The sequence below is a fragment of the Centruroides vittatus genome, unplaced genomic scaffold (assembly GCF_030686945.1).
Source record: "Centruroides vittatus isolate TY-2023 unplaced genomic scaffold, ASM3068694v2 contig_3175, whole genome shotgun sequence".
Classification (NCBI taxonomy): Eukaryota; Metazoa; Arthropoda; class Arachnida; order Scorpiones; family Buthidae; genus Centruroides; species Centruroides vittatus.
Window position 1 is genome coordinate 394,637 of NW_027122041.1, and position 26,682 is coordinate 421,318.

A 26,682-nucleotide genomic window follows, 5' to 3' on the forward strand; every position below is an offset into this window, starting at 1 on the left:
TGGGCCTACTAAAAGAGGCCCTCTTAGTGCCCACAGGGCGGAAAGAGTTAAAAAAAAAAAAAAAAAAAAAAGGGCAGAAAGAATTTAAAAAAAAGTTATATTAATTTGAAAATAGTTTAAATTTTTCAAAAGTTTTAAATAAAATATTATTATAATGAATAGAGAGAATTTTATTTAAAAAGAAAGAAAAATAATAAATAACGAATAATTCTGTTTTCTTTATCAATCAGCTATTGTCAATCGACAGAACTCGTTGCATTATGGGTATTAGATTTCGCCATATTGGCAAATTTTACTTAGGCGTATGTTATACTTTTACAGATATATTTAATTTTACGGTAAATTTATTTAATTATTTTAATTTAATTTCAAATGGTTAATACGTTGCGAACGTTTTTTTAGGTGTTTTAAATAGATGGCAACTAGCGCCAACATTTGACCATTATAGTTATTGACCTAGCGATCGAGCGACGTTTGGAAATTCTTTGTTGAAATTAAACCAAGTTATTATCAGCGATGAGTGGAAAAAGAGACAGAGATAGCGATTATGACTCACGTAAGCATGCTTTTCATTTATCGCCATTGAAAAATAACCGAGTTTAATTTAAAGAAATTCGCAGTTTTAACAAGGCCTAAGAATTAGGCTTAGAGAAATGTCTTTTGATGCATGCATTGATTACCGAATAATTACAATAGGTTAACGAAGTTTTCTTATTCTTTTATTTATTTATTTTTTAATACCTTTAATTCTAATTTAATACAAATCTTAATTAGAGTTGTATTAATTAAAGTATGAAGAACAAATATGATTGTCATATAGTTCTATATTGGATTTGAATTTTACGTTAATGTTACCTATGGTTCCAAAATGGAGGCTCGTCTCTGATTCCAGCAAATAGAAGGAAACAGTCGGGACGCACGTTCTAACCTAACCTATTCTAATAAATTACGATTATTATTACCAACAAAATTATTAGAATAGGTTAGGTTAGGTTTAGAACGTGCATCCCCACTGTTTCCTTCTATTTGCTGGAATCAGAGACGAGACGCCATTTTGGAACCATAGGTAACATTAACCGAATTGTATAATACTTTCTGAATAAATGTGTTATTTTTGGTAAGAATTTGAATTTCAATACTCGTAATCTTCAATACTTGAAGAGTTATGTATTGAATTTTCAATTAAATGATTTTTCTTTTGTAATTTGATAGTATGGAAGATGTTCTATTATTAAATAAATTACTTGGAAGGAAGAAAAATATATATAAAACTGTGTTTTCAGTTTCAGTGCTGTGTTAGATTATTGGTCAAGCATTTCTTTTTAATTTTTTAATTATTGAAATTTGCATAGGTTTTATAGATGAATGTAGGCCTATTCGAACCTAAACATTAAGTACTTGAAAGCGAGTAATCGGAAATTTTCAATTGAAAAAGTTTGTATATATATTTCACTATGAATTATAGGGAGAGTGGGGCTACAAGTTCCGTTTTTTAATCAACGTCATAATTTGTTAAGGAAACGAAATTCTAGCATAAGTATTGAGAGATTAAAATTTAGTAATATATCTAACTTTGCTATAAAGACAGTTTTTGGGGTTGTTTTGTGTAAGATTTTTTTATAATTAATAATACAATACCTAAAGTCGGAAAATAACAACTTACCCCGGTTCAGGGCTCGTTGTTAACAGGGTGGGGCAAATTGTTACGAGATCTATGGAAGGTGTAATATGTAAAAAAAAAAACAATAATTTATTTAACTAAGTATGTATTTAAGGACTAATCAATAATATCTTATGAATAATTAGTTGTTTTTCTTAAATTTATTATAAACTAAACATTTTTACTTTTTAACATTTATAATTTTTATTTAACGTAGATCAGCGATGTACAGGCTCCCTTTCCAATGTACCGGACTTCACTGGCCTGACTAAGATGGCTGCCGTCCATGCACAAAAACGTTCGATTTCATTTCGTATTTGCTAATTATATTTCTTTTTTTTCCTTATGGAGCTATTTCAATCAGAACAACTTACCCCGGGAACTTTTAGCCCCGCTCTCCCCTATTCCTGTTGAATTTGATTCAAAGCTTATAATTTAACAAAAGAGGTTGTTTGAGAACTGATTTCACAAATTTATAATGACTTCGTATACAATTTTATTATGACACTGAAATAAACTTAATGACTGAAAACTTGAAATGTATTCTGGCAGATTTTTCTTGTGCAAAATGTCATATCTTATCCTGCAAGAAAAGTGACAAAATTCAAAATTTTAATTGTAAAAAATAATGTAAATAAATTGCAAATATAATTAAAAACTAGAGTTATATTTGCAATTTGCTTTGAAAAATCTAATTATTTTTTTTACAAAACAAATGCATAAACTATATAAATGAAATGTGGAGATACAATATGGTATTTTGAAAGTTATGACAGATATACATTGATATTAGTTACAATTAACTTAATTCAGGAAAACAGAGTAGGCTATATTAAGTACATAGGTGTATCAAATGAAAACCTTAAAAGTACAATAAAATTCCAAAAAGTAAGATTGATTTGGTAAGTGACAGAAGTGTTCCGTGAGGTTCGTGAAATGACCAACAGGTTACAGAATGATGCTACAACAGAGGACAGCAGCACTATCAGTAAGCAGATGGCTGTCCCACTATCAGCATGCACTGCTGTAGAGCAGAGATCTGTGATGCATTTTTTGAGTAGCAAAGGTGTCAAACCTATTGAAATTAATCACAGGATGACTGTGCAGTACAGTGATTCCAGTTTGTCCCTATAGCAGGTGTACAAATGGTGCAGAAAGTTTTGAAGCAATGTAACTTCTGTGGTGGATGCCCCGTGACCAAGGCAGGCTCACCACATAGTGACAGACAAAAATATTGTGTTAGTGGAAGAGCTTATAAAGCAAAACAGCAAAATAGCCACAATTTTGGAGATTAGTTTTGGTTCAGTGCAGAATATTGTCCATAATGTGCTGCAGTTCAATAAAGTGTCTGTAAGATGGGTTCCAGTTGAATTGACTGCTGAATTGAAAGATCATCACGTCGATGCCTGTGAAGAACTTTTGCATTGTTTCCATGTCAAAAATGATGCATTTCTGGACAAAATTGTTACAAGTGATGAGACCTGGGTTCACTATCATCGACCAGAAATGAAAAGATCAAGCAAGGAATGGTGCCATAGCTCATCACTGAAACTGAAAACATTCTGCACTCAACCATCAGCAGGAAAAGTCCCGCTCACTTTCTTATGGGATGCAAAGGGAGTAATTCTAGAACATTACATGGATATGGGAGTAACAGTAATCAGTACTTCTTATGCAAATCTACTGAAAAAGTCAACTTTGCCTACAATCAGAACTAAACAATGAGGACTTCTGACTTCAAATGTATTGTTATAGCATGACAATACCTGACTGCATATGCATTTGACAGTTCAGACTATCCAGCATATTGAATTTGAATATCTCATACACCCACCTTATTCATCAGACCTCGTTCATAGTGACTTTCATGTGTTCAAACTGCTTAAAGAAGCAAGGCAGGCAAGCATTTCAGAAGAGATGAAAATGGGAGTGCACGAGTGGCTATGGTCACAACCAAAAGATTTCTTTAAATGTGGTATCCATGCACTTTTGAAGTGGTGGAATACATGCATTCAATGTCATGGAGATTATATCAAAATGATATCTATGATTTTTCTTAATTGTTACAATACAAAATGTATAGCACTTTTAAGGTTTTCATTTGATACACCCTTGTAAATACTGTTGTACTACTCTTTTTACAGTTGCATAATAAGTGTGGATAGTAAACTACAACAGACTTGAAATTATTGTTGGAAAAAAGACATTGTATAGTAAATATCAGTCAAAAGTAACTTGATCTCAGCCATCATAATAATACAGCAAAAGGCTAATTTATTAGCTATACAAGTGCTTTTAGGGATATTTTATAGAATTTACTTGATTTTTGTCTAGTAGTTTTTTAATAAAAGATTCCTTCATATCAGGTACTAGTACAACTGACTGACTGAATCCTGGCAATTACAATTAATAGCTCTGTATTGAAAACAACAGTAAATGCTTAAATGATGTGGAAATTTATTTAATCATGATTGATTACTTGTATGACTGGGTAGATCATAAAAAATATACTGCATATTATTAGGTACAAATTTAATCATTTTCTTCACAGCGGTCCATCAAGGATACTATGCAGAATCAACTAATTGGCCACCTGATATGCCTGACAGAAGGAAAAAACGTAGAAGTCGTTGGGGAGGCGATGATAAGGATAAAGTTTTTATTCCTGGTATGCCAACTGTTCTGCCTAATAACCTTAGTGGCAATCAGGAAAGAGCCTATCTTTGTAAGTATTTTATTTAAAGTCTCAAATATAAATTTAGTAATTACTATAAAATAAATCTCTCCTCTGTTCTGAAATAGTTTTTTATTTATATTATGATAGAATAGATGTAGCTAAATATAACTTTTGTTTTCTTAATGTAAAATTAATATTTAATAAATTAGACAATCTTAATTTTTTCTCATATTTTAAATGTTCAAAAATCGGCAAGTTTTTACTTGGGTAAGTATAAGAGTTGTTGTTTGTAATGGTTTTATTTAAAAGTCTATTTAAAAATGAGGATTACTTAATGGCAAAGATGACAATTATTCATACAGAATTTAAAATATTCCAGGAGAAGGATAAAAATGCAAAATAAGAGAATTTTTTACCCTGATGAATTAAATCTCAAATATTAATCATATCCGATATTTGAACATTGCTATCTTATGAAGAATTTTCATATTTTTTTTTTTTTTTTTTGTCTTACAATTTATATAATCTATTTTAAATATTTTGCATGTTTAGAATGCAGTAATGCATATTTTTAAGTATTGTGTTAATTTTTATCAAAAATTTTTAATTGATATAGTTATATTTTACTTAAAAAATGATAATAAAAATAATTGAAATGTCTAATTATATTTAAAGCAGAATTAAAATTTGTATGTAATTAATTAGTTAATTTCAGGAATATATGGACACTCATATAGGGAATTACATATTTACAGAATTTAGCATCTTTCAACAAAGAGTTGTTCGAGTGTCATCTTAACTTGCTTTTATGATCTTATAGTGACATGTTTTTTTTCCCTAACTTACATTTAATTTGGGGGTTTTACCCCTTCTCTAACCCCATCTCTTACAGTGCAACTACAGATTGAGGAAATTAGTCGACGGCTACGAACAGGAGACTTGGGAATACCTCCAAACCCAGAAGACAGGTTTGGCTGTTGGAGCCCAGCATAAAGCTCTCACCTTAATTGGTTTTTTTTCCATTTCTTTTTAAAACATACATTACTGTTTTGTACAAAAAGACAAGAATGTATGTAATTGAAAAGTTTGTTAATTAACAAAAAAAACCTCAGTAGAATGATGTAAAAAAATCACTGAAAAGATTTGACAAATTTTGGATTTCAAACTTTTATATTTATGTATTTTCAAAATTAAATTTGGCACAATTTTTACAATGTCAAATCTGCACTCAGTAAGTGTCTATTGCTTTTATTGATAAAATGTTTAAATATATCTTTTTTTACTTAAGATTTACAGTATATAAATTGCTTATTGAATGATGAAAAGAATTTATCATAATTTATATCATAAAGTGTGAAAATTAAATTAAAGTGTTTACAGTATTGCTGCATTATTTTTATACTCATTACAAATACTTCGTTCTTTTTTCAAATAATCTTGTATATACTCAAAGTTTGCCTTAAAAATTTCATCTTTAGATATAATTTTATCACATTTAAAAATATTTTATCCTTTCTATAATGTAACTTTTTCAATTTTTAGTATAACACATTTATTTTTTAAACCATATTATAGATTATCTATTTTAATATATTAGAGATTTGGGTATAAATTGCATGATATTTTTCATAGTTTGGTCTTTAGTACTGCATAAAAATATGATATGACTTGAAAAATGAATGTGTTATAATAATAAAAGGGCAAAGAGACATTCTAAGAAAGAAAAAATTATATTGTTAAAGAGAGAATTAATTTTAAGAAAGGTAAACTTATATTAAAGAAGAAGTATTTTGTAAGTGGTATAATAGCATAAATACTGTAAAATAAAAGTTAAACCTTTCGACCAAAAATACTTTAAAGAATGTTTTTTACATAACTGTTAATGTTATAGATCCAAATAACTTTAAAATAATAATTAAACTGTATTCATAAATGCAGATTTTCACTCCAAACGCATTCTTAATTTTAAAATTGATTTTATTCACAAGGTAACAAACATATGCCAAAGAATATAACATTAATACTGTTTACATAAAGATTTCTTCTGCAAATATTTGATTTGTGATTACATAGAACATTTCTAAATTTATATTTAATGTTTGCTCCTTCTGTGATATGCATACTCTTAGCAAATTGACTTTGTTTAAACTTATATTAATTATGATTAGAAAATTCAAAAATATTTTGTTTTATTCAAAACAAGTTCAGTTTTTTACATAATATTTAATAGCCTTACTTTATTCTTAATTTAAGCACATAATACAACAAAATGTAATCAGCATAATGAAATTACTCTGGTCCAAAATTTAAGTCATTTACAGTATAAATATTGGGGATAAATTCCCCTTTACAAAAGAAATTATAATAAACAGTAATTGTTAACATGCATTATGGAAATCTCCAAGATATGAAGTGCATAGAGATTTTGAGGTTTGTTTCAAAAATATGAGCAAACTTATTGTTAGTTTTCAAACAAACATTAATATAATTAAACAAAATATATACAAAAAAATTTGTAATTGAAAATATAATAATTGAAATCCAGGTAATAAGCATTAAAAAAAAAACTGTATATGTAGTTCACAATATTTTCAAATAGTAAAAATTATAAAATTGAATTTTATTGTATGCTTAATTATTTTTGGGACATTTTGTTAAGTATAAGTTTACTAAATTCTTATAATTCACAGTATTACTTAATATTCTTATTGATTAAAGGATATGTAGCATTTTTTTAAACAAAAGTTTAAAAAGTTATTCAGATTTGAAAAACAGACAGTTTTTAAATTAAATTCTAAATTTGACAATTTTTTCTTTATTGATTTCTTTTATGAATTTTAAATTTGACATTTCCCACTTTATATATATTCTATAAAAAATTATTTTATGGGTTGTTTTTATAATATGGTAATTTGAACTATTTCTATGAATCTATAAGAAACAATATTGCTTTCTATCCTGTATTATTATTTGTAATTCAAATGCCATTTGCTATCAATTGCAGTTAGTTTTAACTTAAAATAAATAATTCATAATTACTCATTTGAACTTATAGCTTTAAACCCTTAAATCTGTGACTAGATGTTGAAAATTAACTGTTCTATTATATGGAAATTGATTATAATTTTATTATTGCTTTCCAAAATAAATTCAAGATTAATTCAGTTCATTGACATTATTTTTAAAACTTTATTCAATTTGAAATCAATGTAAAATATTAAAAATTTTATAAGGAATTAATCAGTTTAAAACTTTGAAGTAAACAAGGACTTTAAGGCCATTGATAATGATACAGTTTTGATAGATTTCAATATATAGAAGATTAGATCTATTAAACGGTAGTAGAAATATCCTATAATTACATAGTAATTGAAACTATTGGTTTTGGATGATCTTTTTAAATCGTATGTTTTTGGAGTAGATGTTTTATTTGAATGATTTTTGGGTACAAGTTTGTCAATTGTAATCTGGAATTCTTTTCTAAACAAATTGATTATAGTTTTATTTGTTGAATGAAGGCCAGAACTTTAGTATACTTCAAATATTAGAGAAAGGATGATAAAAAATTAAATTTTTGAACTGATATCAAGTGATCTCAATTGAATTTCTATAAATTCATTCCTTCATAACCAAGAAACTATCTGTTTTTTTTAAGATGAAAATATACTACTATGATAGAAAAAGATTTTTATTAAATATTTTCCTGTAACTATTTAATCAAATTATACAGATCAATTTATAGACTAGTTTTAATAAATTCATTCAAATTTTAAACATTTATGTAAAGTAATTTAAACATTTAGAAAAACAAATTATATATATATTTCTGTTCTAATACTCAAAACATTATTCATTTCTCTACTTTAACATACACAATTCTGTATTTACAGGACAAACAATTATACAAGATTTTACATTATTCAATTGTATTGATTAAATTATATACTGTAATATATACTGTATGTATAAAGATATAATAACTGTTAATTTTAATATTATATAATTTTAAATGTATAATTATTGAAATTAGTAGATTAGTTTTTATAATATACTAAAAATTTAATATAGGGAAAAATGTAGCAAAGTAGATTTCTCTTAGAATAAGAATATAATTAATAAAAGCAATAGACAAGAATTTCTGTTACCAATTTGATAAAATTAATACTTTATATTTGCCAATAATTGTATATTTAAGAAAAATCAGGATATCTGCAATAAGTATTAATAGGTCATTTTTAAAACTAAAATATTTGTACTCTTAGAAACCAACTATAAACATGAAGATTTATAACTTGTATTATTACTTATTAAATATTTTCATAATGACTCAATCTTTAATGCACATTATGACAATCAAATAAAATATTTTAAATTAATTATTAATATAACTATAAACTTAAATGTACATTTAACTTTCACAAAAAATACAAAACATTTTTTATTTTTGTATACCCTCATTGTATTGAATACAATAAATTGTTACATATTATATACAAAAATTATATGAAAAAGTGATAGGAAAAAATTAATCCATTGTATTGCAAAGATATATATACAATATAAAAACTTTCCAATTCAGTTTTGTAGGAAAATTGTGTGTAAAGGAAAGCCATGAATACATGAATATTCTAACATTGAAATATTTGTTATGAAGAATTGGTATAACAGAATTAATCAAAACAGACAATTCACAGCAATTGATTTTGTAACTTTAAATCCTAACTTATAAAGAATAAATCATTTAAACAACTATATCTTGTTGAGTAAATTTGACAAGCAATTCTAATTTTTCTTGAGAACCAAATGAAACACATCCTTGTATTCATCTGTAATATTTACAAAATTTTTGTTACAATAAAGTTTATTTCATAAAAATATTTTTAAAATGAATGTTAATTATATAATTAATTTTTGGGAAAGCCATGCTTTTTGGTAATATAGCATTATTTTCCTTAATTTAAATAGAATTTACATATAACAATTAGCCAATAAATGTATTTCTTCAGTTTCATATATATATAAAAATAAATAAATAAAAATTACCAAAAACTATTTGCAAAGCTTCAGATTTGATAGTGAATATTCTAGTAAGATTTATATATTCATGTCAGAATATCAAATATTAAACATGATAATATAGAAACTTAGTCACATAATTTATATAGATTTATTAGATGACAAATTTAAACATGCATTACAATCTTTTGTATCCTCAATACCTCATCACTTTGTTTTTTCATGTATTTCATCATTCTTCTAAATTTGACATTTAATAATATAAAAGCTGTCGTCTGTGTGTGTGAATTTCTTAACTCCTGCAATTTTTCTCCAGTTCAGATGAAATTTTGGTTATATTTGTTTTATTTTCTGACAAAGTATAGGCTGCTTATTTTCAGAAATATTAGCTATGGACTAAATGTTTTATCGATTTGGGATTGGTGATCTCACTTATGTTGCAGTGTCGTCAGTAACCTTATTTTATTTATGATTGACCATGGAATTTCCCTTGAGTTGCATTTTTAAATATTTTGGCAAATGATGTATTTTAAATTTACTTCATTAAATTTAAACTTTAAAGAAAGATAGCTACATAATGTCACTTCTATAGCAAATTTTTAAAAAAACTTTCCATAGTGACCATGTGACATTCTATTATCCAGTTGGAAGTAACAATCTAACAAGCCTGTTATTTAAAATGTATTATTGCACTTTAATTATAAGCTATTGAATTTATGGAAATATTAGTTATTCTTCTTGATTTTCTTGAAATTGTACTTTTCTCAATTCTTCAGTCTTGTAGAAAGTAGTCCATCATACTTGATGGGAGAATTTCTAGATTTGTAGTCATGTTATATTTTTCAAATTTCTTCATATGAGATATGAGTATATATATAATGTGTTTGGTTGTTGCAATGTGATTTCCATAAAATTTAATGATATAGTTAGTCATTATGAAAATACTTTTGTTTGAAAGGAATTATATAAAGCATTCAAACAAAAGATTATTATTTCATAGGAATTTTTAAAAATCAAATAAAGCATTGTACTTTTTAAAGTAAAACTAAAATTTTTATTAATAATGGGGTCTTTTTAATATTCAGGTATCCTGATTAATTTCATCTTCTCTGAGGTATATTAATAAAAATGAAATTTTATAATATATAAGTTTAATTTTTCAGTAATCTTAAGTGTATAATTCATGTTTTTAAATATATTTGAATACATTTTTAAAACACATAACATGGTTAACAATCTATCAAATTCAGAAATAAAGGAAATGTAATGAAAATATATTTGAAAAATTAAAATAATAATGATTTTTTAAGGAAAATTCTAATAATTTTATACTTCAGCAACAATTTTTCTATCCAGAATATTTTCAATTTGTGAATAAATAAGTATTTTAGAGAAGATTAAAAATAATCAATCTTCAATCTGTTACATTTGACAAATATTTTAATACAACCAAAATTCTAAATATAAATGTTGAATTTATAAAAATCTAGACTATTCAAATTATAGGAAAAGGTCCATTACTCATGTGTTAATTAATTTACAAAATCATAGAGATGGTAAAAGACAACTGGCAGATGGGTTGCTGATCTTGGGGAGATGTCCTAATAATCTGTCAACTGAGAAAACCTATAGTAGTAGTATAGTCTAAAATCATCATTGCTGTTAATTTGGTTTGACTCAGCTTAGAGTATTCTGATGGTTGCCCAAAGGCTAGAAGTTCAACTTAATCGCCAGACAGTTATCTTTTATTATCTTTGATGATTTGGTAAATCAATTATTTAAGTTATTACTAAGTACAAATAAAAAACATCTTTAGAATTGGATTAAAATTTTTTGAATTACTTATTTGATTGTCCAAAATTTTCAAAATTAAAGTAATTAGTTATGAACAAAAAATGTTTAAGAAAACATGGAACGTTTAGTTCATTTGATTGAATTAATAACATGTTTTGCAGGTTTAATCTTTGCTTTTTGTTTGTCTTCCTACAAACTTTTAATGACAGTGATGTTTGTTTCATTCACTAATGATTGTTTTTGGTTTTTAAATGTTCAACAATTCAGAGATTTCAGATTGAATAATTTATTTTGTTTTAAAAAGAAACTTTTACTTGCAGCATGAAGAAATATTTTAACTAAAGAATTTGTTGTTTTACTAATTTTATTCCTAATTGTCCCAGGTTTCTATAATTAAATTTAATAAGACAATTTCCAACAGATCATTAATACTTTTTAGATCCAGTAGACAAATTCTTGGGATTGGCCAGAGCTCCGAAATCCATAGATATTAATGATTATAATAATAATAATGAAAGCCCTTTTAACGAGATTGCAGGAAATGAAATTTTTTCCTTTCAGCAATGGTGTGGTTCTCATGAATGGGATGGTGTAATTTAAATTAAATTAATGTTCTATTTATTATTTAGGATACTTGCCAAATTGGATGATTTAGGTTTATATTTATTTATAAAAAAAACTTGCCATAAAAAAATTAAAATAAAGGTTTAAAATTTTATCAATACTTATTTTAAAATAAGTTTTTTTTCAGCTGTCTAATATATAAATATGTAGTATTCAGAGATAGAACAATGAATTTAATAATCATAATTGAATTCCATACAGGTTGGGATGAGTAAGGTTTTATTACATGTGATAATTATATTAATCTAAAAAAAAGGAAACTACATGATGCTAATTGGTGTTTTTAATAGGTTTGATACCAGAACACCACCATTCTAAAATTATATAAATGTTATCGTTTGTTTCAAACTTTATTATAAGGTTTCTAATGCAGAAAAATTATTGTTAGGAATATTCTGTTGAATGTTAATTATACAGAAATATTAAAATACAAGTGTTGTGATTGCAGTTAAATTTCTTAAATGATATTGTAAAGTTTAATCTCGTCTGAAAAAAAATCAGTATTTAACTTATTGTATGATTTAAGAAATTTTCTGTTTAATACACAATTTTTTCCCTTGTTTTATACTGTACTAAATTTTTACAAGTAATTTCAGAATGCAATGGCTTTTAACATTAAAGTATTTTTAAGATAATTCAGATCATTAATTTTCAGAGAAATTATTAAGGTGATTTGTTGTGCTAAAAATAAAATATCAAATAATAATCTTAAATTAATTAAATAAGTTATTGATCATAATTTAGAAAAATTATTTCTAAAAATTATACACAAAATATTCTTAAAGAACATGCTACCATAAACATAAATTTTAATAATATAAGTTGCCTAGCAGATTTATTATTAATTTAAAAACATTATGGAAAATTTGTCATTTATAATAAAATTTGATTAATACCAACATTTAAAAAATTATCCAATTTTATAATATAATTTACATAAGCAGACAATTCAAAAATAAAAATTATTATAACAATAAAAGTATAAAAGTAATTAAATTCACATTTTAAAGTTTAAGCAAATGTTATAATTTTTTAAAACATTTTACAGTGTAAAATACATTGAAATTAATTTAATCTACATAATTTCAAAGACAGTTAACCCTTATACAAAATACATATGAATTAGGTGGATAAATGTAATAAATTACCCTAGTATTATGCTGATCTATAATAGTTTTTAGTAACAAAACTAAATTATAGTTTTAGTGTTAAATTTTATATTTAAGGAAAAATAGTAGAAAATTATAATAGATCTATAGTTACTTTTAAAAATGAAATCAATGCCATGAATTTTAGCATTTGAGAATTTTTAATTTCAGATCACCATCACCAGAACCAATTTATAACAGTGAAGGAAAAAGGCTAAATACGAGAGAATATCGTACAAGAAAAAGATTAGAAGATGAAAGACATACGCTTATTCAAGAAATGTATAAATTTAATACGGATTTTAAACCTCCTGCTGATTATAAGTAAGTAGTTAGAGAGAAATATAACTTTAAAGCATTTATCAAACTGAAAATAAAATTAATTATAAAAAGTTTATAAACAATTATAATCAGTAACAGTAATATCTGTAAAAGTTAAATAATCCTTTTATCATTAGGAAGTGAATCCTTTATATTCATTTTTCTGATAATTTCTTTATATTACTTCTCAAAATAAAGCAGAGAGAGAGAGAGCAAGATACTATTTTCTTTGATGCTAAATAATGGAAAGAAACAGTTCTTTAGTCCAGTATTTTATCTCAAATGAAGAAAATACTTTTGAAAACTACATTACTTTATTTCAGTAACACTAGACTTTTGTAATTAATCACATGGCATTCATTAGTATCAGAGAAAACGTACTTGAACATTCCTAGATGTTCTAAAATATCTAGGAATGTTATGTATGGATGTAAAAATGTGTAATTTAAATAGTTTTATTAATATTTTTAAAAAGTATTCATGTAATTCAAAAATCTTTTTATATACTGAATGATCAGTAAACTGGGTTGTAAAGAAATGAAAATAGTTTTAAATTATTAATAAATGTGAGAACCGAGGGGGACAAGCTTCTTGCTTGACCTTGCTTACCGGCAAAGTCTGTCACCATGTCAGGGGATGGCGATAAATCGAGTGGAGGGTGTAGCGAGGTCATGATGAGGTGTTGGTCATACTCAAGGATGACAACAGGTTTATCATAAAGAAACATTTAATAAAGCAAATATTGGCAGATACACAAACTACAAAGCTAGCATAAATTCTATACCATATTATTCTAGCATGACAATTAATACAGCAAAGTTCTTCCATTTTGTCATCGTGGATTCGGCCTAACTCGACTAAAGTCGTACAGGCCTAATTCAAGTTACATAAATTTGGAAAGGGTAACTAACTAAAACTAGTCGAGAGAGACATTGAGTTTCCGAAAGAATACCTGGGAGTTGTCAGTGATCGGATCCCGAATCTTTCCTAGAAATTGGTGGTAGTTTGAATGGAGGTTCTGGCTTCCTTTCGACGATCACCCAGAGGTTTAGGTGGAACCCCTTTTTATATCCGTCTTGTCGGAAGCTGACTAATACATCAGATGATGAAAGGGGTTATAAGTTCGATTTGTGACTAATAATTGTTTGTATTACCTGTCACAAATCAACGTCTCGTCAGATTTATTACTTCCGATATTGTTACTTATTTCATCTCAGTAATGACTAACATCTGCTAAAGACTCATAACAATTGTTTGAAAGTTTGGAAGGTTAAGATTTATCTCGCGATCTGTACAATAATTGTTTTTAGTTATGAATCATCACATCAGTGTTATTATTGACACAATCGAATGTGATAGGAAATGAGTGAGTTTATTTTGTTCGAACGCCTCGGTAAGGGTGACCTCTTCTCTACCCTCTGTCAAGTAATTATTCTAATTTTGCGCTAATTGGTTAACACAGTAGTTCGTAATGACAGTGAAAAAGGGTACAATTGACACTTGGTTGTGAGGGGAGAACCTTTCCATGACATACGAAACGCCTTTGAAAGAATAAAAGGTCACTTCTTTTAATGTGTCAGAGAAAAAGGAGAGGAAATAAAAGGTCATCCCCTTGACTTCTCACCGAAAGGAACTCGGAGAAAGAAGGGAAAGAATAATTAAAGGATTGACACTTACAATTCATAAGAGAGCTTAAAATCTCACATAAAGATGAAACATACCCAGTATTTTACAAAAATAATTGCAAATGCTTTGCAAACATTTCTTCATATATTAAAATTTATTTTCATATTTATATAAGCAGTGAAGTTTTACAAGCATCATTGTTGACATAAAATGAAATAAGAGATTATTAAATTTATTTATCAAATAGCATTTTAATTTTCATCATAATTAAACACTATTATTGCAACTTGAGTTTTTTTTTTTAAGTATATATTCTGGAATATATATGTGTGTGTGTAGAGATAGAAATCTCAAAAATAATGGTTTCTTCCTTATATAACTTAATGATTATTTATTTAATGTAATTTTAATGTACAGATTTAAAGAAATCATTTTATTAATGCATGAAAAGATTGTGTGAAATATATTATAATATATTATGGTATTTAATTTTTGAAATTTTTAAAAATAAATTATCCATATTTTATAAATTGTAAGATTTTAATAAAATTTAATTATAAATTTATTACAGACCACCACTTGTAAAAGTTAGTGAAAAAGTTATGATACCACAAGAAGAACATCCAGACATCAATTTTGTAGGGCTCTTGATAGGACCCAGAGGAAATACATTAAAAGCAATGGAAAAAGAAGTAATTATTTAATTATATTAACATTAATCATTTTAATACTGCTTTTAACCTTATTAATACAGTTTCATTATTATATATATAGTTAATAATTCATCTATTTTTATATTATAGGTATATCATACATTTAAGAGCATTAATAATTTAATTTATTTAACAACTATCATATATTGATGATATTTCTTTGACTGTTATACTAATATGCATTTTGGCTATCATTTAGAGCAGGGATGGGCAACCTTTTTCAATGTAAGGGCCACATTTCAAAAGTTTGAACTAATGCGGGTTGCATACAAGAGAAAAGAGAAAAAAATGCCAGTAAATCACAATTATTTATTCAAATAAAATTATAAATTAGCATAGGTATATTTAATTTAGCTTCTGAAACTGATGTAAACGTAATATATCGGAAATATTTGGTTAAATATTAATCACTGCTAGTTTTAAATTAGTTTCGATGTGTCTGTTAGCTTGTTTCTTGTTTTAATTTTTACTAAATTCATTGAGGAAAACTATTCACATACATAAGTTGTAGAAAATAACATTTGAATTTCTGCTGCATACTTCCTTAAGCTGAGAAATTGATATATTTATTCAAATTTTGTGCGACGTGGGCCGCAAAAAATATTAATGAGGCCTGAGGGTTGCAGGTTGCCCATTCTTGATTTAGAGCCCTCTTTAGTTAGTCTTTTTGGTCATGATATAAATTATTTAAAAACTATAACAGTCAAAGAAATATTATATGATAGTTATTAAATTATTTATGGTCTTAAATGTGTGATATTAAATTATATAAATTAGTATAATTTGATTATTATGTATATTGTTATTAAGGGAACACTTGGCAGAAATTGTTAAAAGACATAAAGTATATTTTTGATCAAAGTATAATATAAAATCATAAAAATAGCATAATCAAAGTATAATTTTTTGATTATGCTATTTTTAAATATACAATACATTTTCTGTATCAAAAGCTATTAAAAGTATTTTAAAATATTAGGTAATGCCAAAATCATTAGAAAAGTAAGACTTGTGATGTATATTCTGCTATTTTATTCCAAAAATGTCATTTTTATCAAAATTTGAACATTTGAGTCTCACTGTTTTCCAAGATGGTAGCCCATGTTATAAACTGAAAGCTCCTTTTTTTGTTTTTCCCACTGTTTGCACAGATTACTCAAAGAAACAGTATGCCCAGAGTTATAACATGTTTTATTGGCTAAGAATTCTACTTAATGTGTTTGGTGATTGGTCAAAAGTAATGTTGAAACATGTTTATTTGCTTATTACTATTGTGCCTGTGCAATGAGGTCAAATTATCACCTTCAAGTTGGAGTGAGTTGTTGTCATTTCTCAGTCATCTGTTTATTCTGTATTTGACATACAGTGGTGCCTCATTTAATGGACGCTGCGAACAATGGACTTTCTGTTTGGCTATTACGTGACTCGAGACAACACGGACTTTCCAGCATAATTGGTGACTGCTCCACAAGTGCGTTCTTTAATGGAGGTCGCTCTGCGTCTCCGCTACTACGGGAGTGCGCTGCTGTTTGTAGGCATTTAGGAACAACAGTGAAAGAAAGAAAGATGGCAGCGCCCGCACTATCGATAGTATCGTGATGGAGGAATCTATAATTCTAAAATATGAGCTTTTAAAGGCAAAAGAAGGCTCCCAATTGTAAAATTTAACCATAAAATGGATCATTTGTTGAAAGAGCATTCCAAATAGCCACGAAAAAAATTAGAATGCCGGCTACCATTCGAAAAAAATTCGTAAAGACACTTACATCACCGCGTGCGCGCTTTCACAATTTCTAAATTTTCATTCATAAAACCACATAATGGACCCGGAAACGAAACTATCTTAGCCATGGAGGACGCCATGTTGCTTTTCACTGTAAACTACTGTTTTTGCTGTTCGACGGCACGCACTCCCACCGGAATTTAGGAACACGTTTTGCAGGAATTTTTAAACGGATGTTGCTCACGCAGAGTTACGCGGAGGAATAAAAGAACGCACCCCATGTTCATTTTTTTGTGATACAGTACGGTTATTTTATGCTGCGGAACGAATTAGATGTTTTAATATGTATTTCTATGGGAAAATGCGTTTCATATAACGGACGTTTCACTTAACGGACATGCACCTGGAACAGATTAAGTACGTTATATGAGGCACCACTGTATTTATTTTTGGACAGTTTTATATTATTCCACATGTTACAGCAACAAAACAAGCATTTGGATTTAAAAAAAAAATAAATCAAGAAAATGAATTGGAGGAAGGAGGTCAACAAAAGCTGATACCATTGAAAATGACATGAATGTTGGAAATATTGATTCTAATTTAGAAAAAAAACTTTTGTAACTTTTCTAGCATCACCAGTTCTGAATGAGCCAGTAATTGATACAAATAAAGAAACTTCTGCTTGACAAAAACTGATATTTTAAAGAATTGATACCTTTCCCAAATGATGTTTTGGATATAGAATTGTCAATTTTAAATCCATTGGAAATTATCAAAATCACTTGATTGTCCAGATTGTTATCAACAGGAATTTAAAATTTTAGAGAAATGAAAAGTATTTCTGCAGTTTTTGATATATATTGTAATATTTGCAATAAAATAATTTAAATAGATCTACATACAATGAAGTAAACAAGACTTTGAACATTAATGTTAGCTGTTATGCCAGCAAAAAATAATGATATTGGTTTCAGAAAATGGATAAATTTTTTACTGGCATTAATATTACAAAACCTTTTCAGCTGAAAACATTCCAAACATTTTGTAATATTGTTGATGAAAAATTTCTTCAACTTTAGAACATTTACAGAATGTTGCAACAATTATAAAACATGAATATCAAATTTAGATATGAATGTAGCTATTAGTTATGATTATACACAAGAGAGGACACTCATCATTGTATGGAATTTGTGCTGTAATTGACATTTTGCCAGGCTTTGTTTTTGAAATTACAGTAATGATTAAATATTGTCATTGTTGTGCCTTGAAAAATAATTTTAAAGACAATAAGTACCAAATTAATTTTTGTGATTTATCAGGTAATATAGTAGGAGAAGCAGGCACTGCTGCTGTTCAAGTTTTATTAGTCACTTACATCATAAATGACGTTATAAATGTGACAATTTCGAATATGTTTCTCACCCCCTGAAATGGATAGCAAATTTTCTTCGTAACTTGACGTTCAAACGAGATTCAATTAAAATGGGATTTTTACAACCAAAAAAAGAAATAATATATTGCATATATATTTTAATTACTTATGCTACGTATACTTTTCAGTATATTCACATTTCTAATGCAAATTTGATATTTTCGTTATCCATCATATTCTTCACTTTATAATGACCAAGTTTAAATACAATATGGCTGCTAGCATGTGTCTCTGAATAGCAGACAAAATTCTCAATCCAGACAGTGTTTGCTATTTGGAGATTATATTGTGTATCCCATTTCTCTACATACTGGTGTTGATGGTCACATTTTATTTAAGTTTTAAGACTGATAGGATATAAAATACATACATGAAGAAAACAAGTTGTTTATTATTTATCCTTCAGGATAGATCACTCCTAAGTCTATGCATTGCCTGGCATGATTATATAGATTCTGTATTTCACTGTAGAACTCAGAAACTGGAATAAACATTCACATTCATCTGGATGTCAGAAATCAAATCAAACTGAAGCTTTTTTTAGGGAATAGAAAGTAATCAGCAGAAGCCATGTCTAGCAAATAAGGAGGGTGATTATGATTTTGACACTTGATTTTTGACAAAAAATTGCTTGACAGATGTATTGTGGAAGAAGCATTGTCATGCAACAAGAATCGGTAACCTGATTCAGCCAAGTGTGATCTAACATAAAATTATTTGGAGAAGTCTTTGTAACAATGCTTCGTAGAATGTAGAGTTCACTATTTGTCCATGTGATAAAAATTCATTATGCACTGTTCCCTGCCAGTCAAAGAAAATCATTATCATGGTCTTTGAGACTTCTGCACTTCTGCAATCAAACTTTCATTGGCTAAGGCAAATTTTCTCTGACCCATGCAGATTGGTATTTAATGGCTGGATCATAGGCAAAAGTTGTGTTGCCAGTTACAATCTTTTCAAAGAAATCTAGATCACCATCTGCTGATTCAATTAAATCTTGGCATGAATCAAATTGCTACTTTTTCTGCTTTTTAGTCAGTGTGTGTGGAAGTAATTGTGCACAGTTTTCTTTTTTTCAAATCTGACAGTGTTCTTGTTGATACCTACTTCTATCATTCTTAGTGACAGGTTGCAATTTGCAATCAGCAGTTGTTGAATCATGTCAATCACATCTTCATTTCAACACTCATTAGGGCAACTACTCCTAGGGTCATCTTCAAAGTCTTCCTATCCATCGTGAAACTGTGCATACCATGTATTTTTAACATGTAATATTGTGTTATTTTATATTAATAATTTTAAATAAACAAAACTGAAAATTCTGGTACTTAAATTACATTCAGAAATTTTAATGATATAAGCCTCTTATAAGAATATCCTTTTACTTTATCTTCTTAGAGCTTTATTACAGATAAATTTAGCTGATACATTTAACATGTTAGATTTACCATTTTTTTTAAATAGATTTCCTTAGGGCATTACAAAAACATTTTCAGAAAAGAATAAGAACTCTGAAATGTTAAACTGTACGTAAATAACTGTTATACCAACCTTACTAACATATAAATTTCATTACTCTGTATCAATTAGTAAAAAGTTTAGAAATTTCAGTAACGTGTTCCCTTAAAATTTTATTTTATTATTCTATTTTAAGGTTTTTAAATGTTGTTGATACTTTTTCTAGTTTGTTTTTAAAAATAAGTTATAAAAAAATAAATAAAAAATTTTATAAAATTTGTTTCAAGAAATAAAAAATAGTTAAGAATAAGCATAAAAAATTATTGACATTATGATTCTCAATCAACTAAGGAAAAGCCAATGAAGAGTAATTTTTTAATAATGACAAAAAAATGATTGTTGTGAATCATTTTGAATAGCCTGTGCAGAGCAGAAAGTGTAAATCTAAAAATTTTTTTCCATTTAAAAAATCATTTTGTGTTGTCTATGATGAATTGAAATATGACATAATTTATAAAACTTACAATAAATATAAGTAACTATAATAATAATTATTAATATCTAAAATCTATATTTTAACACAGACAGGAGCAAAAATAATTATTCGTGGTAAAGGATCAGTTAAAGAAGGAAAAGTTGGCAGAAAAGATGGACAACCACTTCCTGGTGAAGATGAACCTCTACATGCATTTGTTACTGCTAATAATCCTGAAAGTGTAAAAAAAGCTGTAGATAAGGTTTGTTGAACATTTGTGAAATTAAAACTAATTTTTAATTTTAAGAAATCGTAATTTGTTTTTCTAATAGTAATCAAACTATATGAAAAATTCATTTTATTATAATATTTTAATTATATCAATATATCTCTTCAAAAATTTATGGTTTACTGAAACTGAAATATAGAAATTTAAAATTTATTTTCAGATTAAAGAAATTATAAGACAAGGCGTTGAAGTTCCAGAAGGCCAGAATGACCTACGCCGCATGCAGTTGAGGGAACTTGCTTTATTAAATGGTACCTTAAGAGAAAACGATGGACCTCGCTGTACAAATTGTGGTTCATCAACACACAGAAGTTGGCAGTGTCCTGATAAACCAAATGTTACTAATAATGTTATTTGTACTAATTGTGGTGGTGCTGGCCACATTGCAAGAGATTGTCGTGAGAAGAAAGCTGTTCCTGGCCAGTTTGTTAGTACAGAAAAGTCTAAGATTGATGAAGAAGTTAGTTATCACATTATTATTATTTTTATTATTATTATGTTGGGTATACTCTGTTGACACCGGTTGCTGTGTACTATGCTGGACCAGAGTCAAGGCATAGCAACTGAAGCAAAACAAAAAACATTAATTAAAGAACACCTACTTTGGTATTCTTTAATTAATGTTTGCTTTGTTTGTGTATGTTCTGTACTTGTAGAATTTGCTCTCTTCCATGGATTCGATTACATCTCCAAGTGTAAAATGTCCTTTGTTCAAGACCCCTTTTTCTATGTAAAGTGTTTTGCATTTGTCTAGACCAAACTCCATTTGTATGTCCTTGGAGTATGAATGTGTGATTTGTAAGCGTTGATAAAGTTGTTTTATGTGGATGCATAAAGTTTTATGTCATCCATGTACAGTACACAAGATGTGATAATGTAAACTGTGTTGTTTTTTTCATGTCTCATATTGTAACCATGTATGTTGTTTAACATGTTAATGGGTTCAGGACTAAACAGAACCAGAGGACTAAAAATATCTTTGAAAAATTCCTTGCCTAATGGAGATGGATGTATTTTGTAGCTGTGTAGAATATGTAGCAGCCAACTGTATGGAACATTGTCAAATGCTTTCTGTAGTCTATATATACCATGTGTATGTTTTTGTGTTGTTTGTGTGCTTGCTATAGAATGACTGAATCTATGAGTAACTATTATTATTATTATTATTATTATTTAAATTTATGAATGCTTCAAAGTGATTATTTTTTTATACAGTATATGTCCTTAATGGCAGAATTGGGGGAGGCACCTCTTCCACCACCAAAAACAACTCCCACAGCAACATTTCATACTACTACTACTTTGGTAGCAGCTCCAGGTATACCTCGTCCAGTAATGCCACCTCCTTCATCACAAACTACACAACCTACAGTGGTATATATTGTTCTTTGTATAGGTGATTGTCTTTTATAATAAATTTATTATTACAAGCTATTTAATTTTTAGAGCGCACCAATAGGCTGGACAGGGAATGCTGCTAAACCACCAGGAATGATTGCTGCTACGCCACCACCTATTCAAGCTCAACCACCTGGAATGATGCCACCTCCACCACCTGGAATGGGTCCTCATGGCTTGGCCCCATTACATCCTCAGCCAGGAATGATGCAGTGGCCTCAGCCACCTCAACCTCCAACGTCTGTTGCCACATCAGCTGCAGTAGGCACCCTTGCACAGGTTTGTTACATTAACAGTTGAATTTTTTAGATTAAGTTTATGCAGTATGCAAAGAAGTTTTTATTGTAATTATCAAAATTTATTGTAAATTTACAAAGTCAAACTAACCGTTGCAGTTAACTTAAAGCATACAATACTTTAACCCTGAGTTCTTGGGTAAATGTGAATACTTTTAACCCAGTTAACATGCCATCTTCGGGCTTAAAGGACATAGGAATGCCAGTGCAGGATGAGATATGAAATAGGACGAATAACCAAAGGGAAATGAGCTATTATGATAGCAGATGGTGTAGAAGATGAAGAAGATTTTATGCCATCTGACATCTGTTTATAAATTTTAGTTTTTTTTTTACATAAAAATAGAAATATATATTTAATGATTACTAATGATTGGAATAAATTTTTAAAAAGCATGATAAAATATTAATTACTTTCAAATTCCCCCAAAATTAAATCAGTTTTAAATCAATTTGTCTTGTCTTTAATGCTAAATATGAATGAAATTGGCATTTTCTCACACAATTATTAATGTATGATGATAAATATTGGAAAACTACAAATATGTCTGACATTTAATTTAGTCTTCTGAGACAACATATGCTAACAAAACTAGATCTCACCATCTTTGCAGACTTGCAGATTTGTGCATATCGTAATCATCAGATCAACTACTTGTTGGTTTAAGAAACTGGCAGCAACTTGTTTGTTGAAGTGATTTAAAAAAAAAAAAGCTTGTGCCCTGATACAAAATGTCATTATGAGGTCATTATGTTGAAAAATAAATATGTACACACAAACTTTTGACAAGTGCCTTCTTTTTATTTATGATCAATCAGAACTTTTATTTTTCTATATACACAAATATTTTTTCATGTACAATACAGTACTTTAATAACTTATTTTATACAAAATCTCTTTTGTGATTAAAAATTATATATAGATAGCAATTTCTGCTTAGCAAAACTATTTATTTACAATTGAACTACATGTAGTTCAAGATGTTATATTACAATATATATTAAAGCGTAATGATTTATTTAAATATCTATATATATAATTGATCACTTATTGAATTAAAAAATGTTTTTAATTAACTAGAATAAATGTAAACTAATTGTATTATTAAATTTGATTTTTGGATGAAAAACAGAAATCTGTTGAGTTTACTCTGACATTTAAATAGTATCTGCAATAAATATATATTTATTTCCTTTTTGAAAAGATGATATTTAAAAACTATAATATCTTATTTTATTTTTATTTTTAGCCAACCTTAGGTCTTCAAGCAGTTCCTCCACCGCCACAACTTTTAGCGCAACCTCCACCTCCACCACCCCCTCCAAATAGTCAGCCTCCGATACCTTCTACTTTGCCATGGTTAGCTCCTCAACCGACACAAGGTAAGGTGATGTATTTATTATTTCTTACAATCTATATTCATTCTTTTTATTCACATTACTTTTCTTGAATCATTAAGAAAATATTTGTTTGTATAATTGCTTAATCTTAATAGTTACTAGAAATTACATATATGTATTTAATGCCTAATAAAATTGGTCAGATAAAGTTAGTATTCAGAACAATTTAATACTTTGAGTCACACACACAAATGTTTTTAAAACTTAAGCATAAGTATTTTTTAATGATCTTTTGAGAAAAGGCAATCTTTTTCATCAGTTTTCTGAATGTTTATAGTTAAATAGATATGACCTACATTGTCAATAAGCATATGCTAAAATATAGTTCAGCAGCTCAGAAATGACATAAAAGTAGAATTTTTTATCCTTAAATATAAAAATGTTAAAATAACCAAAAATAAATTTATCTAAAAGAAACTTGAAGATTACTTCTATAAATATAATAATTTTTATTACTGTATGTGTGCTTGTTCCTCTCTTTCATAAATTTTAAAATACAAACTTAATGCTGACATTTTTTCTTGTATTACTGGTTATATTTTCTATACAGTAATATTTACAAAGTCACTTTACAAATATCTGAATATTTGTGTGATAAGATTTCTTAACTGGAGGATGATAATAGACTTTTCAATGTGTGAAATAATTAGCATTCATGCTATGTTTTTTAAAAAATTGTAATGTTTTTCATATGTAGATAATCATCCTATACATTATGAATATTCTGTAATGCATCTTACATGTTGTATTATGGTAAAATAATATCTACTTAAATTACAGCAGTGTTTTTGATTGTTAGCTGAATCATTGAATGAATGGAAAAACTTTTCTTGTGAAATTGACTTTCATTTGTGCAATTTTATTTTAATTTATAATCTTGAAACAATAAATCTACAAAAGCAATGTAGGATTAATGGATGCAGATTTGTTACAAGTATGACAGTATAATCTTAATATGATGCTGAATAAAAAAAAAAGATTATTAGAACAAAATTTTTCATCATCTAATTTTTAAATGGTGATAAATTTATTTTATTGTAGTCCTTGGTCTGGTTTGCTGTGAAATGTTTTCATTCCATTACATTTTATTGAAGCTCAATGTATGTAAGAAAATAAAATCTTTTGTGTGTCTTTTTTCCCCATAGTGGGAAAATTGCAGACCCTGTTCTCTTTCAATACAGCTCTCAGGATTTTTAGGCAGCTAGTGTGTTGCATGATATGTTACCCACTGTGGTTTTTTTATTATTAATTGAGATTAGAAAAGAAACCAAATAAAAAATGTTTCAGAAATTGGAAAACAAAGAATATTAGTGATTTTTAAATTAAAAAAAAAAATTGTAGCTGAAAAAGAGCCTTGGAAATTGGCTGTTCAAATTTTTTAATGTAATGGTCAAGCTATTTCACTGCGTATTGTGCACCACTGCTCTGAAAAAGGTTCTCAAAATTTTTTGCAACACTCCATTTCTTTAGACTTAGACAGGTTGATTATGCCATATTGCTGTTAATTGAATTAATTATACATTTTCCATTCTCATTGTTTCAGTGGGTCTGCACCTAATTTATCTATTTTGTCATCTTTTCATTTATATACAGTTGATGTGATTTTGTATTTGTTCTTCATACCATATTTTTCAATACGTCAGTTTTATAACGTACAAAAACATAAATTAATAGCAGACTGTAAATGACAATTATTTTGCACTTCCCAGACACTAGATATTTACAGAGGCATGGCCCTCACTCATTCAACAGAGAGTAAGGAAGTAAGTCTAATGCATATTTCAGTTTCTGATGATAATGTGTACAATATTGTTTCCCTTTGCTTGCTAGTGTCTAGAATGAAAGGGAGAATTTTTACGAAGATAAATAGAATCAAGTTTCTGGTTATAACATGCAAAGGCACGTGTTGGACCAAAAACATGTTTTAACAAATATTTTTTTTCAGTACTCATTTATTTATTAAAAAGAAGACTATTAAAAGTGTATAATTTTTTCTGTCTAACACCAAAGTAAGTAACAAATTTAAAATCTAGATCGTTCTTAACAGTATTTACTGATATGCAGTAAGTATTTTAATATTAGTTCTATGCTAAGTATCAGTTAACGCATTATATAAAAATATTAAACGTAAAATATTTTTTGCAGGTGTTACAGCAGCATCGGTGGCACCTTGGCAACCGCAGCAGCCACCCGCCATGGTCACCGCCCCACTACCGGTACCTCCGCCTCCGGCGCCCGTGTTTCCCTGGGGAGGATACGTGGGAGTACCCCCTCCGCCCCCGGCCCAGCCCACTATGCCGCCGGGACTGGGAATACCTCCTCCTCCGCCGCCGGGAAGCACTCCACTTCCTCCGGCCACGGCGGCCGCCGTCACCACCACGGCCACTTCGAGTGCCCAGAGCGTGGATCTAACGGTCCTGGCCCAGGCCGTGCCTACATTGCTGGCCGCCCCTCCCCCGCCTCCTCCCAGTTAAAAATCCACGCTGGTCGTCTCTTTCGCCCGTTTATCTTCGTTATCTGTATATCTGCAGTGTCGTGCCACCCTCACCTGTTTTCACTTTCAAAAATTCTCATCCGACTTCGAATCTGTATTATCGATTATCGAATAAAACAAGTGAAACGAAA

The 26,682-nt window shown here is 28.2% G+C and overlaps 1 protein-coding gene across 3 annotated transcripts; it reads left to right on the forward strand.

Annotated features, from left to right (window-relative positions):
* Positions 1-241: 241 nt before the first annotated feature.
* Positions 242-26,682, forward strand: LOC136973447 (splicing factor 1-like). Of its 3 annotated transcripts, none has more exons than XM_067268173.1 (13): positions 242-302; positions 403-556; positions 1,878-1,958; positions 4,212-4,385; positions 5,230-5,305; positions 13,091-13,243; positions 15,438-15,558; positions 20,783-20,935; positions 21,123-21,422; positions 22,178-22,336; positions 22,409-22,639; positions 23,907-24,044; positions 26,203-26,682. In XM_067268173.1, exons 2-13 carry the CDS (start codon positions 517-519, stop codon positions 26,467-26,469), a joined length of 1,893 nt encoding a protein of 630 aa, XP_067124274.1. In that variant the 5' UTR covers positions 242-302; positions 403-516; the 3' UTR covers positions 26,470-26,682. The 3 variants fall into 3 exon arrangements, with proteins under 3 accessions (XP_067124274.1, XP_067124273.1, XP_067124275.1); XM_067268172.1 differs by having other exon boundaries at positions 23,907-24,039; XM_067268174.1 differs by lacking the exon at positions 1,878-1,958 and having other exon boundaries at positions 23,907-24,039.